Here is a 16,687-nt window from a genome sequence, read left to right as displayed (position 1 = left end):
CGTAGTATGCCCAACTGTTCATCAAAAATGAGGCACAGATTTTATTCTGAAAAAGTATTATTTTACATTTTTGTTAGCCACTGTTGACATTATGCATGGTTTGAACATTAACACTGCGCTTCAATATAGAAAAAAACAACAACTGCACTTAGTGCTTCAATTAAATCCAATTCAATACAAATTGTATTGGACCTAAATAAATGTTTGACAACAAACATTTCTAAATGAATAAATGCAAATGTATTATACTTAAAAAAAGTATCCTGTATTTTTTTTTTGTAAGGTTGAAGCCACTGTAACCTTGTGCAAAATGTTTACATTTACTGTAATTCTTTCACGTACCACTAGAGCACCTGTTTGAAACTCAAAGCCCGGGGTCCAGATCTGGCCCATCACACCACTTTATGTGTCCCACTAAAGCAATTGAAGTGTGTTTAGTGTGTTACTTGCTTGACTTTTAACAGATATTACAAGCATTTTTTCCCCCACCAAATCCTTTAACATAAAGTTAAACATATAGTTGTATACCCAACATATGTATGCCACAGTTTTCCATGACTTCTGATTTCAAATTCAATTCGTTGCTAACAATATATGTAACAATAAAATGCCAGGGGAATTGTGTGTATGAAATAATATGGTGAAGTGACAAAATATGTATGGTTTTCACAGTCATAAGGGCCCTCTGAGGGAAACCATAACTACAATGTGAACCATGACAGAAATTTGTTTGACACCCCTGCACTAGCTTTGAAAACCACTGGTCTAGGCCAGTGTTTTTTTTTTTTTTTTTTAATAATAAGTGATTTAATAATAAAAATAATTTAAAAAAAATAATAATAATAACAATCATCATCATCATCATATTGGGTGGTACAGTAGACGACTGGTTAGCACATCTGCCTCACAGTTCTGAGGACCCGGGTTCAAATACGGCCTCGCCTGTGTGAAGTTTGTTGTATGCATATATGTTCTCCTCATGGCTACATGGGTTTTCTCCAGGTACTCCAGTGTCCTCCCACATCCCCGAAACATGCATGGAAGGTTAATTGGACACTCTAAATTGCCCGCATGTGTGAATGTGAGTGCAAGTGGTTGTTTGTTTACATTTGCCCTGAGCTGCGATTGGCTGGCGCCCAGTTCAGGGTGTACCCCGTCTCTCGCCCAGAGTCAGCTGGGATAGGCTCCAGCATGCCCGCAACCCTAGTGAGGATAAGCGGTACAGAAGATGGATGGATGGATAATAATAATAATACAGCGTTACTCTGAGATATGACAAACGTTCAAATAATACTCTTCTTTAAATCTGAGGGGAATTTATTCATGACTTTGGAACACATACTTAGTGCCCAGTGGGGATTGCATGAGTTGAGGCAACAGCATACAATGCCAAGCAGCAGCTGATTCACAACCACCAGCTGGAGGTATTGACATTAATGTTGTGTTAGGGGTGTGCTGTTTGCACACAATGCAGAGAATGCATGAACACAATCGACTTTTGTTGGTCTGTCAGGGAAAAGCTTTTAATGGGAAGCAGGAGAATGAGAATCAATAAGACATGATTTTTTGCTTTTTGATAAACATTTAACACTAAACTGCAGTTGCTTGAAATGGGGACAGAAATACTTTTAGAACGTTGAGTCTGCAACACAGCTTTTCTTTTTACAAGGGTCAGTTCCTACAATGTTCGCCTCCAAGTGGGACCAGTGTGACAGTGTGAAGACTTTTAACTGGAAATGCAGGTGAATTTATTTTATAAAAGAAACTGTGTTAGGTAATGGAATTTGAACTGACGCAAAAGAGTAGTTAACAGTGATGAAGGTAGATTTACACTTCATGTGAAGTTTAATGCCATCATTTTTCATTTGAAGTTGTCCTCATAGGGCCAGTTGTAACACTGACTCTACTGTATATAAATGTGTAATCTCTTGAAATTATTACATAATTGCCCCATGCATTTGATTACTATCCATTTCATGCAATGTAGTTTGCAGATCCCCAAAGCAGAAGAAGTATTGGTAAGAGATATTCAGTATACCCTTATTGTAGACATTATGTTAAAAACTAGAAAAACATCTGCTCTTAATGTCTTGTTGCATTAAATAGTATTGAGATAACAATGAAGAAAAGTTCAAGTTTAAAAACTAAAAGAATGAATGCATTTAGCAAAAGAAATATATATTATTTTATTCCTGCATGAATGGCTACAATGAGCCTGCTCTGCACATCTTTTTAAAACAAGGTTGAAAACCCATTCTTACTGCCACTGTCAAGTGAAGCCCAATATTAAGCTGAGATGAGAGGTGTGGCATACACGGATAGACATTTCATATGGGTGTTACAGTAGCTTACTGGAAACACTGTTGCGGCTTTTCCCTGAAACTCTCAGTGGGACGTCAACCAAAATCCCATGATGCAGTGATAACTAGTTAATTACTGTAATGTATTTCACTGTATGGTATGTGGTAAATAACTATAATTTACCGGAATTTCTAGCAGTGTAGTGTTGAATATCACGTTGGTAACAGAAGGAATATTTTCAAAATCAATCTGGAATAGGAGGTACATAATAATGAGATGTTTTAGGACTTTAAATGTGCGAAGCCTACAGTGAAAACAGTCAAAAAGTGGACCAATGAAGCAAAGATGGAACTTCAAAGCTGTTTAGACTGCACAGACTGGAGTGTCTTGGAAAATTCAGCTGGCAGCCTGGATGAATATACGGACACTGTCACATCCTATATCAGTTTCTGTGAAGAGGTTTGTGTACCAACAAAATCATTTCGGACATTCAACAACAACAAGCCGTGGTTCACTGCTAAACTTAAACAGCTTCGCCAAGCTAAGGAGGACGCATATCAGAGCGGGGACAGGGCCCTGTATAATCGAGCTAGAAACCAGCTTAATAAAGAAATTAACATTGCAAAGAGGATCTATGCAGCAAAGTTGGAAAAACAGTTTAGCGCGAACGACTCGAAATCAGTCTGGCGTGCATTCCAATCGCTGACTAATTACAAGCGACGATCCCCCCAAGCTGAGAACAATAGCACACTAGCCAACGACTTGAATACCTTCTATTGCAGATTTGAAAAGGACAGTTTCACTCCACACACCCACCCGGCCGCACCCGAGACCACAACCACACCTCTGACTTCTGCGTTAACCATCCATGAACAGGATGTGAGACGCATCTTCAAACAACAGAAGATTAACAAAGCAACAGGACCGGACCATGTGTCCCCATCCTGCCTCAAAGTCTGCGCGGACCAGCTCGCTCCAGTCTTCACTCAGATCTTTAACAGATCTTTGGATATGTGCGAAGTTCCATCCTGCTTCAAACGCTCCACCATCATTCCAGTCCCCAAGAAACCTGCAATCTCTGGTCTGAATGACTACAGGCCTGTCGCTTTGACATCTGTGGTCATGAAGTCCTTTGAACGTCTCGTGCTGGACCACCTCAAGAGTGTCACAGGTCCCCTGCTGGACCCCCTGCAGTTTGCCTACCAAGCGAACAGGTCTGCGGATGATGCAGTCAACATGGGACTGCACTTCATCCTAGAACACCTCGACAGTGCAGGGACCTACGCGAGGATCCTGTTCGTGTACTTCAGCTCAGCGTTCAACACCATCATCCCTGAACTCCTTTCAACCAAGCTTCTCCAGCTCAGCGTCTCACCTGCCATCTGCCAGTGGATTTACAGCTTTCTGACGGGCAGGACACAGCAGGTCAGGCTGGGGGAGGCCACCTCATCCACACGCAGCATCAGCACTGGGGCGCCCCAAGGTTGTGTCCTCTCTCCGCTGCTCTTCTCTCTCTACACGAACGACTGCACCTCAGCGAACCCGAATGTCAAGCTCCTGAAGTTTGCAGATGACACCACTGTCATCGGCCTCATCAAGGACGGTGACGAGTCTGCATATCGACAGGAAGCGGAGCGGCTGGAGCTGTGGTGCGGGCGACACAACCTGGAGCTGAACACGCTCAAGACGGTAGATATGATCGTGGACTTCAGTAGGCATCCTTCGCCACAGCTGCCCCTCACGTTGTCCAGCTGCCTTGTGTCAACCGTCGAGACCTTCAAGTTCCTGGGAATTACAATCTCTCAGGACCTGAAGTGGGCGAACAACATCAACTCCGTCCTCAAAAAGGCCCAGCAGAGGATGTACTTCCTGCGGCTTCTGAGAAAGCACGGCCTGCCACCGGAGCTGCTGAGACAGTTCTACACACCGGTCATCGAATCGGTCCTGTGTTCTTACATCACAGTCTGGTTTGGTGCTGCTACAAAAAACTTAAACTTTAAACTTTGCCTCATTAGCTTTCATTCAGGGAACAGGGTGGCAGAGGTTGTATGTTTGTCCTGTTGTGATTGTGCTTGACCTCATCATTTCACGAAGGCAGCTCCACCCAGGGAGTGGTTTCTTTGTTTGTGAATGTATTGTGTATATTTGTGCCACAAGGAAAACAGTAACCATATCTTTCTTTAGTATATCCACTGTTCTGTTTTTCAAGCTATTCTTTTCCTAACAAGAGGAACAAAATAGGAGAAATACAGTACAACCACCTTCTTTTTGACAAAAGTACAGCATCCTTGAGTGCCAACCCATCCACTTGTCTCAAGCACTGGAATGTCATTTCAACCACATCATGACGCAGTTGACAGAATTGAAACAACAACAATCACGGTTCGTTTAACACTCAGAGGGTGAGTTCATGGTTACTCAGCAGACTGATATACACCACAGACAAAGCTGTAAGGATGAAACCTGAGCTTGTCGGGCACCTTTGTGTTGCTATGACGACAGCAACGGGTTCCACTGTCTCAATGGGGCGGGGGGCTGGGGGGGGACTCAGTGGACTTGTATCCAAGAGCTCCACCCACTGAGGGAATTCACTCAGGTATCACTTGGAAACCGGGAAATGGATACTATCGAGTTACTAAAATATAAACTTGACATTTCACAATTCTGTCACCCCTGTTAAACTATATTAATCTTTTCCCCCCTTCTTGGTTCCACTGATTTATCTCCATCTATGCTTTTCACGTCATGAGACAGGACTCGGTTGAGGGTGTGTCGCTCTTGCTGAGAGGCGTAGAAGCAGGTTGAGCAGGTTGTTCCCTGCGTGAGTCCTCCTTCCTCTCACCGTGTGATTGCTGAATCATTCGGGTTGATCACTCAGTGAAGATATTTGTTCCTCTACACCTGTTCTCCTCTGAGAGAGCCTGAGAATAAGGTAAGAATTAACTGGGGAAGGCTTCATTTGTCTCACCGTCCAGAGAATTACAAACTAAATGTCAGACTGCAAGACTTGTAAATATCTTGTGTAGTAATATCTGAGTCAATATTTTAACGTGGAAGCCAAAACATCCCACACCAACAGAATTTCAAACACATCCTAATACATAGTTGTTTTATAATTGACTACAGTACATCAACATAGAATCAACTGTGTAATGTGAGCATTACCTGTCAGGTTTTTTTTTTTTTCTTTCAGTATTTGCAACTTAATAATGTTTTGATGAGCAGTGAACAGCATGTCAAAGTACTTAATGAAGCACTCAAGCAATCAAAACACTCATCAAAGCACAAATATTTGGAATCGGAAAATTGGTTGATGGAATTAATTACAACCCCAATTCCAATGAAGTTGGGACGTTGTGTTAAACATAAATAAGAACAGAATACAATGATTTGCAAATCATGTTCAACCTATATTTAATTGAATACACTACAAAGACAAGATATTTAATTTTCAAACTGATAAACTTTATTGTTTTTAGCAAATAATCATGAACTTAGAATTTTATGGCTGCAACACGTTCCAAAAAAGCTGGGACAGGGTCATGTTTACCACTGTGTTACATCACCTTTTCTTTTAACAACATTTAATAAACGTTTGGGAACTGAGGACACAAATTGTTGAAGCTCTGTATGTGGAATGCTTTCCCATTCTTATTTGATTTACAGCTTCAGCTGTTCAACAGTCCGGTGTCTCCGTTGTCGTATTTTACGCTTCATAATGCGCCACACGTTTTCAATGGGAGACAGGTACATGCATGCTTACATGCAGTGATTACTCCAGATTCACTGAAACGTTTGATGATATTATCAGAATCAGAAGCAGAACCAGAATCATCTTTATTTTGCCAAGTATGTCCAAAAAAAACACACAAGTAATTTGTCTCTGCTCTAGCACGACAACAGACAGTCAATTGACAGAGAACACTTTTGTGACATAAAGACATTGACCAAAAAAAAAAGAAAAAACAGTCACTGAGCAATAAAGGGTTGCTAGTTGTCTGGTAATGCCGGTACATTTTTTTTTAAAATTGTGCAAAAGATGCAGCGTCCTCTAGCACTTAGAGCAGTTCGAATGACTAATATTGCAATAGTCCGGTGCAATGACCATCGTGCAAAGGTATATTATGGACCGTAGATGATGTAATCCCTACATTTCTTGCAATTGTACGTTGAGGAACATTGTCCTTCAACTATTCGACTATTTTCTCCCGCACTTGTTCAAAAAGAGGTGAACCTCGCCCCATTTTTGCTTGTGAATTACTGAGCAATTCAGGGAAGCTCCTTTTATAACCAATCATGGCACCCACCTGTTCCCAATTAGCCTGTTCACGTGTGGGATGTTCCAAACAGGTGCTTGATGAGCATTCCTCAGCGTGTTGCAGCCATAAAATTCTAAGTTCATGATTATTTGCTAAAAACAATACAATTTATCAGTTTGAACATTAAATATCTTGTCTTTGTAGTGTATTCAATTAAATATAGGTTGAACATGAGTTGCAAATCATTGTATTCTGTTTTTATTTGTCTTTAACACGTCCCAATTTCAATGGAATTTGGGGTTGTATAAGAGCAACAATAAAGACATTTAATTCAAAACTCTACCAAATTGAGTCGTTTAGTTTTTATGGTGGCATAACCTTTTAATGACTACTGTACTTACATGTTACATGTTGTACAAAGGTTCGTGAGGGTGGATTTATAAGGAAGAAAACACAATATAAAACGCAAATAGGCAGCATAGTGAAATCGCTGTTAGCACGTCTGCCTCACAGGTCTGAGATTCTGGGCGCAAATCTCAGCTCCGGCCTTCCTATATGGAGTTTGCATCTTCTCCCAGTGCTTGCATGAGTTTTCTCAGGGTACTCTGGCTTTCTTCTACATTCCAAAAACAGTGTTAGGTTAATAAGACATTAAATTGCCCGTATCTGTGAATGTTAGTGTGACTAGTTGTTTGTCTATTATGTTCCCTGCGATTGGCTCGCGACCAGCCCAGGGTGTACCTGGCCTCTCGCTCAAAGTCAGCTGTGACAGGCACCAGCTCACCCACAACACTAATGAGCGGAAGTAATGTTACAAATGGGCGGATGGAAAAAAATGATCAAGCACAAACACACAACCCCACAGCGTCACTCACCTGCTTACGGCATCAGCAAAAGGCTAGTTCCTTTGAAACCAGCTCTACTTGATGTTAAATGTGAATCACATCTCAGAATAGACCTGTTTGATTGCCCCTGTTCTTTTGAATTCTTGTGAGACTTTCTGCACTTTTTTTTTTTTTTTTTTTGCCTGAAAGCAACTGTTTGTACAGTAATTGTAGAATGAGAGTTGGCAACGTTGTCTCCTCAAGATGCAACACCTCTAACGCAAGGTGTGTTGCGACAAATCAGTCAAGTGGTAAAACATAGTGATGGCTCACGAAAAGTGAAGCTGAAGCGGGGATGAGCACAATGTGTGTGTGGGTACCAGGAAGGGAGGAGTGATTTTGCCAATCTGCCATCTGCAGTGTGTCACTTTGCATTTTTCAAAAGATCCACGGACAGACGCATTTTATTACAGTGAACACATCACTAGCACACGCATGCTTGTCAATCTATTCATCAATTTTTGACCACTATTCCTGTTCAGGGTCACAGTTGAGCTGGAGCCTATCCCAGCTAACTTTGGGCAACAGGCCTAAGACAACTTGGAATGGTTGGCAGTCAATCACAGTGCCAACTTCTTGTCCTCTTATCCAACAGCGTATTTTTAAGACACTACTCAGAATATGCACTATTTGAGTCGAAGATTTTAGTTATGGGAGCAATGGGTTTTGGCTGCTTTTCATTTATTTATAAACGGCCCTGAATGAGTCGCCCTTTAAGGCGATATCAATATCAAGTTATACATCGGATTTTCTCACTGAAAAAGCTGACCTTTCAGGCGTTAATAAATGTCTGGTTTGGAAATGTTTGGACATGGTTTTGAAGGCCAACATTGAACTCTAAAATGTTATTGCATATAAAACTAAGATATACTGTAGATGTTATCATGACACCCAATTCAGCACAAGATGATTATTGTTTGTTAAAAAAAAATATTTCTGAGACATGTAAAGTATGTTTTGCACAGAAGAAAGGTATACATTCATTATACATACAATTATACAAATTATATTCATTTAGGATGTTATGTTGTGTCAAACAAGTTGGCCTCTGGATGCCCTTTTATTGGAAACGTCTGTACCCCCTCATTTAGCCACTCATGATACCGCTACTGTGTGATAAGTAATGTGGAGGAGTAATGGGTTGAAGGAGAATTGTTTAGTGAATAATTTAAGATTTCAACCTAATCAACTGTGCTCAAATACGGGTGGACTTGTTTACATGGTGACCGTGTGTTTATGTGGGACACTACAAAATCATGGTTGCCTGAGAGAGAGTTTCTGGACTTGTACATATAACTCACTAAACAGTCCTGGAATGCAGACATGCAGGTTCTGTTGCCACCCTCAGTACATGCAGCTTGAGGCTTGGCAATGCGAGACATTGTCGGGATAATGATTAGTCAAGTCAAGTTTATTTATATAGCCCTAAATCACAAAACGGTCTCAAAGGGCTTCACAGGCCCACAGTGCACAAAAATCAACGACATCCTCTGGTGTAGTTAAAACACACACACACCTACACACACACGCACACGCACACGCATCACACACACACACACACACACACACACGTTTAACTGCACAGTAAGAAAGTAAGTAAGAAAGTATGTACCGGTAATTCAATTTATGTAAACCAGCCTGAACCCCATAAAAAAAAACATCTTTTGTTTCAGTTTAAAGGTGTCTTACGTTATCTTGAGAATACTATGAAATAACAGTTGTCTTTTGTTTAACCCTCTTTTCACTGAACGTATTGGTTTTTATATAATATTAACTCTTTTTCTAAAGTTCTGAGGTTGAAAGGAGCTTTGGGTTTATCCAATTTATCTATTTAATTAAATTATCTTTTGTGTGTTTTAGGGGATACTGAAAGGAAGAAATGGAACGGCATTTTATTTTCACAATACACCTGCTGCTCTTTGTTCACACTTTTTACTTGGTATCACTCCAAAGTACAACAGATTCTCCAATCCACACATTTGATCAAAACTGGTTGCGTCAGCAAAACCTCGTTTCTGAAGAGGAAGGAGAAAATGGGCAGGAAGGTGAAGTGTCTGGTATGGAAACAAGCAATCATCTCAGTACCGTAGTACATAATGAAGATAATAAACTGGACAGTCAAGAAGTTCAGATTGAAAATAAAACATCAGATCATCTGGAGGTTGCTATAACTACCAAGCCTCCTGCATCCCCAAATGCTACAACAGAGAAACCTCAACTGTCTGATGGGAAAACCAACATCACAAACCCAGAATCAAAACAAAGCAACATCACTAAAAATGAGGAAGAGTTTAATAATTCAACCACACCTCGTGCACCCCCAGATGCTGATCGATTTGATCAAAACTCGACCGTATCTCCTGTTTTCTCCAATCACAGCGATATAGACAGCACCACCACCATGGCACCAGAGAACCGTGATTTAAACGAAAACATAACATCAACAACAACAACAACAAATACAACAGCAACAACAAATACAACAATATCAAAATCATCGGATGAAATTGAGTCAACCAATGGTACAGAATCTAACAACGCAACTGTAACAACCACAGCAGCAACAGAGATGAACAAAACGTCTGCAACACCTTCATCATCAACCGTGCTGTCTTCCGAAGCCTCCAGTGTGGCAACCGTTGCTCCTAAAACACCTGAAGGCAACTTGACAGATAAACAGGCCTCTTCAGGGAGCAGCTCAGACAGAGGTAGGCTTGCATTTTTGGCTGTCAAAGTATTGCTGTTTATTAACAAGAAAAAACATTAAGATCATTCTGCTTTGCTTTCGAGCAGATTTCAAAGTTTCCTAACAATTGTCAGATGACATCATAAGTGTAGCTAACATCAAATCAGATTATACCTTCGATGCACATTTATTTTTTCAAGGACAGTGTCCAGAGGAACACAGCTATTTTACATTTTAAATGTGTATGCATTTTGAACTTTAGTTCACACGCAAACTGTGTTTAAGATCAATAAACTTGGATTTTTAAAATAAAATCATGACCCCAGATTGGGTCATTAAAAAAAAAAATATGTGTGTGGACATGGGCCTTATTCATATGTTGTGTTCGTAACATCAATATTATATTGCAGGCGAAATCTTAAGGAGGCATGCCTATTATTCAAGCTTTGTAACAGACTGAAGTAGAAGCAAGGGGAACGTAACAGTGAAACTATCCTCGGAAGATCATTTTTAGGTTATCAGTTCGACAGTTACTCTAAATCCATAGTAAGCATACGGTAAATATCACTGTTTTCTTATTTAGTTTCTTTTTTTTTTCCTCCACTCTCTCACCGACCTAGATTAATTTGGATTTCCACAGGTTGAGGACAAACATTCCTTCTTTCAAAAGAAAAAAAGCTTGGGGTTGGGTTTCAGCTGCCCACTTTGCCTGAAGGGTCCTTTTATAACTTCTTACGTAGAAGGGACAATGATACACTGTTTAGTGGGAGGAAAAGTGATTGAAAGAGCTGGAGTTAAACATACCTGCTCTACAAAGGTGTATGAGAGGAGTTAAAATAACATTTAAATTTATACTATACTATGAATGTGAAATAAATAAATAAAAAAAAAATACAATTTGAATTTTGACCAATATAACATTTCTTGAAATCAATGAAAAATGTGTGCATTTAAAATTAAAACTAATTGCTTTTGATCAGGACATAAGTGCATGAAAACATGAATAAAATTTTTTAATAAATCCTTTTGAGTTTAAGTGGTTTTAGTTCCTGTATTTCTTTTAGGTGAAATACATTTGCAAAAATATTTCAGATATGCACAATCTTAAATAACATTAACAACAAAAATGTCTCTAAACCTTAAACATTTTTTTTTTTAAAGCATAACATAGTCTGTTTAGCTATGACCTTCTTCCTCGGGGTTCTGTCTCTACTTACTGCCTCGCACACACAAAGCCCTCAATTGATCTGTGTATTTTCTGTGTACATATGGCATAGAATGGCAAAAAAAAAAAAAAAACAAGAGAAAAATTTCAGAAAGTCTTACAAGCTCCAAAAGAAAAGGTCTCGATCCATATAGAAAGGCATCTTGGTGGACCTATTGAGGACCTCTGCTTTGGAAGCGCTGCGGAAAACATCACAGTATAGACATCAATTTTATGTAATGCAGCAGACAGCATTAATGCTGAGTTTTGGTCTCAGAAGTCTCGAAGGGCTTCAGAACCCCAAAGTTCAGAAAGATCCGTGACACCCCGTGGTCTAAAACCCCAATCCTGGCAAAGAACCCCCCCCCAAACAAAACAAAACATTAGGGCAATCCTTGAGAAAGGCTCACAGATGGAGCGACTTCTCCCAGCTAGTCGATGCATACAATTGTTGTCCGGTTAAGTTGTGACTAAACAGCTGCAAAATCACTTTTGCACTGATGTGAAAGATGCCACTGTGAACGCTATCAGGAACAATTGTGCGATGTTGAGGACTTGTATGTCAGGTTGAGCTGAAAAGAGGGAGTGAAAAATCTGTATGGGTTGGCCAGGCAGAGAGATAGAGATGAACAGAGATACGTTTTCACTTTTAAAACTTTTGCAACAATAACAAAACAATACAAAGGAAAAGTAATTTCAGGAAACCATTTTCAAAATAATTAATTACAATAACAATACTAGTTATTAATAATCATAAAGTTGATTTATTAATTATGATCATTTATATTGAAGTAAAAATGGTGTGTTCTAAATGACCAAAAAAAAAATCAAGACTAAGAATAAGATTTGTAATAAGATTAAGCTAATCTTGTTACAATTTGTGAGTAAGCCAAACTAAAAAAAAATAATCAGTGCTTATTCAATCTTATTAGTTGCCCTGTGTTTTTTTTCTTTTTTTTTGTTCTACTTATTAATTCTCATTTCCACTGCTATGCAATTTCATAATGTGGTACTACTTCATTTGTGCCTGTTTGTGAGCAGTGTACTGAGTTTAATTATTCAGAATACATAAATTGCGTCTAATTGGGTGGTAACTCCAGTGGTCTATCACCAGAAAATATTCAAAGCATTTTACAGCCAAAACTACAATATTATATATATAATAACTCCCCCCCCCCCCCCCTCCCCCCTCTAACCCATCTTTTAATGAAGGTTTATCATCCGAGACCAGCAGGAACAAGCGGAACGAAGCATGGGGGGCTGTATTAGGAACAGCTGTCGTTGTGTCCATTGTGGGGCTGGTGGCATACATCATCTTGAAAAGAAAACACCTGAGAAGTTTCTCACACAGGAAACTGGTTGAGGAGTTCCCCTCTGACCCAGGTAAGATAAGATAGAATGGAAAAACCTTTAAATAACCCCAAAGGGGAAAATCCCGTGTCACAGCAGCACGCATGACACAGAAGAGTGTTCACAAGATAAAAACCACTATAAATATAATAAAAATACACAGTAAGGAACAGTTACAGACACAATGTTTTGTATGATGAAGTGACATGGGATTTTTGGCTATTGTAAGCTGCAGATATAAAAAACCCAGATAAAAACAGGCATTGAGTCAACAAGTTGTGGACTACACTGCTTTTGTACAGTCTGCTTAGTGGTGGACTTAATCAGAATAACCGTGCTAACAAAAACATTGCCAACATTTGTTTATAGTTTAGGGTAATCCTTTTTTGGAGAGATGTCCTCATTACAGTTTGATGCAGGGGTGTCGAACTCATTTTTGTTGTGGGCCATATTGAAGTTTTGTTTTCCGTCACAGGGCCATTACAATATGTGACTCAGCATATATACACAAGTTGCGGGATAGTTAGTTTTTAAATCAGAAGGATGGAAAATCAGAAGGAAGGAAAGAAGGAAGGATATTATTCAAGAACTGTAAAAAGGGTTTTGGTAACGACATTTTTTTTCAATATCGCAATAAAATTATTTATTACACACAGTATGACAATTTGAGGTGGCACAGTGAAAGTCTGGTCAGCACATCTTCCTCACAGTTCTGAGGACCCGGATTCAAATCTGGCCTCACGTGTGTGGACCTTGCATGTTCTTTCCCGTGCCTGTGTGGGTTTTCTCCAGGTGCTCAGGTTTCCTCCCACATCCCAAAAACATGGTAGGTTAATTGCCATAGGTGTGAATGTGAGCGACAAACTGGTTATTTTGTCTATATGTGCCCTGTGATTGACTGGCGACCAGTCCAGGCTGTACCCCACCTCTCGCCCAGAGTCAGCTGGTATAGGCTTCATCTAGCCTGCGATCCTAGTGAGGATAAGCGGTAAGGAAAACGGATGGATGGATGGATGGATGGGTGACAATTTCAAATTTCGGTAGAGATTTTAGCAAGAATCATGGAAGGTGATGCACATGATTTGCTTTTATCGGCCAAATAAAATGATGTGTGGGGCCGGATCTGACACCTGTGGTTTAATGGGATTCTGAAACTGGACACACACACACACACACCTGTAATGAGCTAATCTCAGCATGTAAAATGGCAGCATGAATCGTAGCACTTTGCAATTCTTCAAATTCTTCCCATGTACTTAAATGAAAATTGTCACTTAGGTTCTTGAATTACATGCTTAACCTTCCTGTTAAAGTCCAAAAATGAACTGTAGGGACAGACTAGAAAAGAAAATCTCATGCTGTTCCATTAAATGCGTACTGTTCATGAATATGAATAACTGACTGTCATTCTTTTCACAGAGTACCACCATCTTTAAATAAGTATAAAGCTTTTGAGGACTTTTAAAGACTATTTCAATCCATTTTAAGAACTAAGATTCACTAAATAAATCATATATTATGTACTTTAAGCATAAATGATTATTAGCGATTGCAGATGAATTACACATACTCCATAAAGGTTATGACAGTGGCCTTTGAACAATAGATTTAAATTCAGTTGATCTATCATCACATCTGTAATGTCCCCCGCCACATTTGTCAACACAATTGTCACTCGTCATAAAAGTTACGATTAGGTGTATATTTGACTGTTTTTTTGCCTTTTACCATCGACAGCAATTAATTTGTACACACTAGTGTGTTCTTGAGAGATTCCACTAAATAATGATTTTTGTTTCATCATCTTCCCTTTAACTTTATTGTCCTGTCTTTTGAATGCGAGTACCGGTATTATATTATATTTCATTATTTGAAGAGGCCTTTATTTATTGGTGAACCCACTTACCTTAAACTTGCCAAGATTACTCGATTAAGTGAAAACTTGAAGATACACAACAGTGATTGAATTTCATTTCTTAATAGTTTTATAATACAAATGTAAACTCTAAATGTAAACGTTCCTTTTCCAGTTCTCAGATTGGACAACAGTGAACCTTTGGATATGAACTTTGGTCGTTCAGCTTATTACAACCCGGGACTACGAGGAGACGAGATTCAAATGGACAACATTCCAGGGCACCAGACAAAGTAGAAAGAGTCATGGACCACTCAACTCTCTGAGGAAAAATGTTTGACAGGAAGTTTGGTGAACTGGCATAATAACTTTTTGTTGGAGACATTTGGAGGTCAACTGTCTGCCACCATGAACTCTACTTGAGTTGGAATGTCAATGTTTTCAAGAGTGAACAATTATTTGTCATTTATACCTGTTGCCAAAGATAATATAACAAATAAAACCACAATACTGTTTTCTTCGGGCACCCCAGCTTTCTCCCACATTCCAAAAACATGCATCCTAGTTTAATTGAGACTCGAAATTGTTGAAAGAGTGAATGGTTGTTCCTCCATGCGTGCCCTACTCACACATAATTAAAAATGGAGGAATGGCTAACAAATGCTAGGACTACATTTGAGTCTGAATATAAGTATACCATAAGAATGTGTAACATTGTGGCTTGTGCAACATAGAATGAGAAGCCAATACGAACAATCATATAATGTGTATTAGCTGTGGCATGCTGAGGACAACAGACAGTAAAACTGAGGTGCGCTTTCAGTCTTTGGTAGCCATAGTCACACTCCGAGACCAGGAATGGAAACCAAGGAAAATAATATTGTAAGTAGCTGTGTTATTCACAGAGTTGCGGTTTTGGTATTCCATGAAGAAGTTATATATTTGGTTTTATGATAGCAGAAGCAATATTATCATATTAAAGTTCTTAAATCCTATGACCTCTACGTGTCCAAACAGAGATATGACTTTTTTTTTTTAATACATGATGAGCTGTACCTTAGAGAGTTACACAGCATTCACCTGCAGCATACCAAGCAGAGATTTTGAAATGCGCAGTCGTTTAAATCTTTTTTTTCAATTTCATTGTTATTCTTCTCATGAGCTTACTTTGACTTTGAGTGACAACCTTCAGCAAGTATTTCTAATCGCAATATATTTTGTTATACGTGGGGAAAATAATGGTTGTTATTCGTTTTGTAGCTTTTTGATAGCAGGTTATCCAATATTTTATAATTGCAAATAAACAAATAAAAGCATAGTGTCACATTCTGTACATCTTTTTTTCATAAAATAGACTAGCACTCGATCATTGTGGTCGGATTAGGATTGAGTTGCACCACATCTTGGTTAGAATAGCTGACATTAACTCAAGAGATGTGTGCCTTTTATGTCGTTAAATCCATTGGTGGCAGGTCAGCATTGTTCTAATTCAGCTTTGTTTTAAAATCTGACACCTATCAATCAATGAAGCACTTTACACCACAGTAATGGAGTGCGGCACTGTTAAATACAACACTGTGTATTCTACACTACATGTCAATGATTGATTGAAGTTTTTGATGCTTGTTACCCGTCTTGATGTTCCCACTCTCAATGAAGGTCAATGTTCAATTTGCATGTTTTTGTATATTTTCACCCCAAGCTACAACTGTATGTATTGTTTGTATAGTAATGTACATTTATTTATTTTGCATATCCAAAATCTAGAATTGTAGGTCAAAATAAAGTTTTTTTTTCTAAGTGGACTTGCTAATGTTCAGTGTTCATCTTATTTAGTTGAAATACATTTGCAAAAATATTTCAGATATACACAATAAATAAATAAATAATATTAACAAAAATGTAGATATATGTACATGGACCATGTTCAACTTTAGGAAGTTTCACTGCACAGTACTTGATTTTCATTCCATCCATCCATCCATTTTCTGAGCCGCTTCTCCTCACGAGGGTCGCGGGCGTGCTGGAGCCTATCCCAGCTGTCATCGGGCAGGAGGCGGGGTACACCCTGAACTGGTTGCCAGCCAATCGCAGGGCACATACAAACAGACAACCATTCGCACTCACATGCACACCTACGGGCAATTT

The 16,687-nt window shown here is 39.1% G+C and overlaps 1 protein-coding gene across 1 annotated transcript; it reads left to right on the top strand.

Annotated features, from left to right (window-relative positions):
* The first annotated feature begins 5,125 nt into the window (after positions 1-5,125).
* Positions 5,126-16,339, top strand: muc15 (mucin 15, cell surface associated). Its single transcript, XM_061702758.1, has 4 exons — positions 5,126-5,233; positions 9,305-10,152; positions 12,547-12,717; positions 14,715-16,339. Exons 2-4 carry the CDS (start codon positions 9,324-9,326, stop codon positions 14,834-14,836), a joined length of 1,122 nt encoding a protein of 373 aa, XP_061558742.1. The 5' UTR covers positions 5,126-5,233; positions 9,305-9,323; the 3' UTR covers positions 14,837-16,339.
* Positions 16,340-16,687: the final 348 nt, after the last annotated feature.

The sequence above is a fragment of the Phycodurus eques genome, chromosome 2 (assembly GCF_024500275.1).
Source record: "Phycodurus eques isolate BA_2022a chromosome 2, UOR_Pequ_1.1, whole genome shotgun sequence".
NCBI lineage: Eukaryota > Metazoa > Chordata > Actinopteri > Syngnathiformes > Syngnathidae > Phycodurus > Phycodurus eques.
The sequence above is the reverse complement of the archived record's forward strand: the minus strand, read 5'-3'. Positions and strand labels throughout refer to the sequence as shown.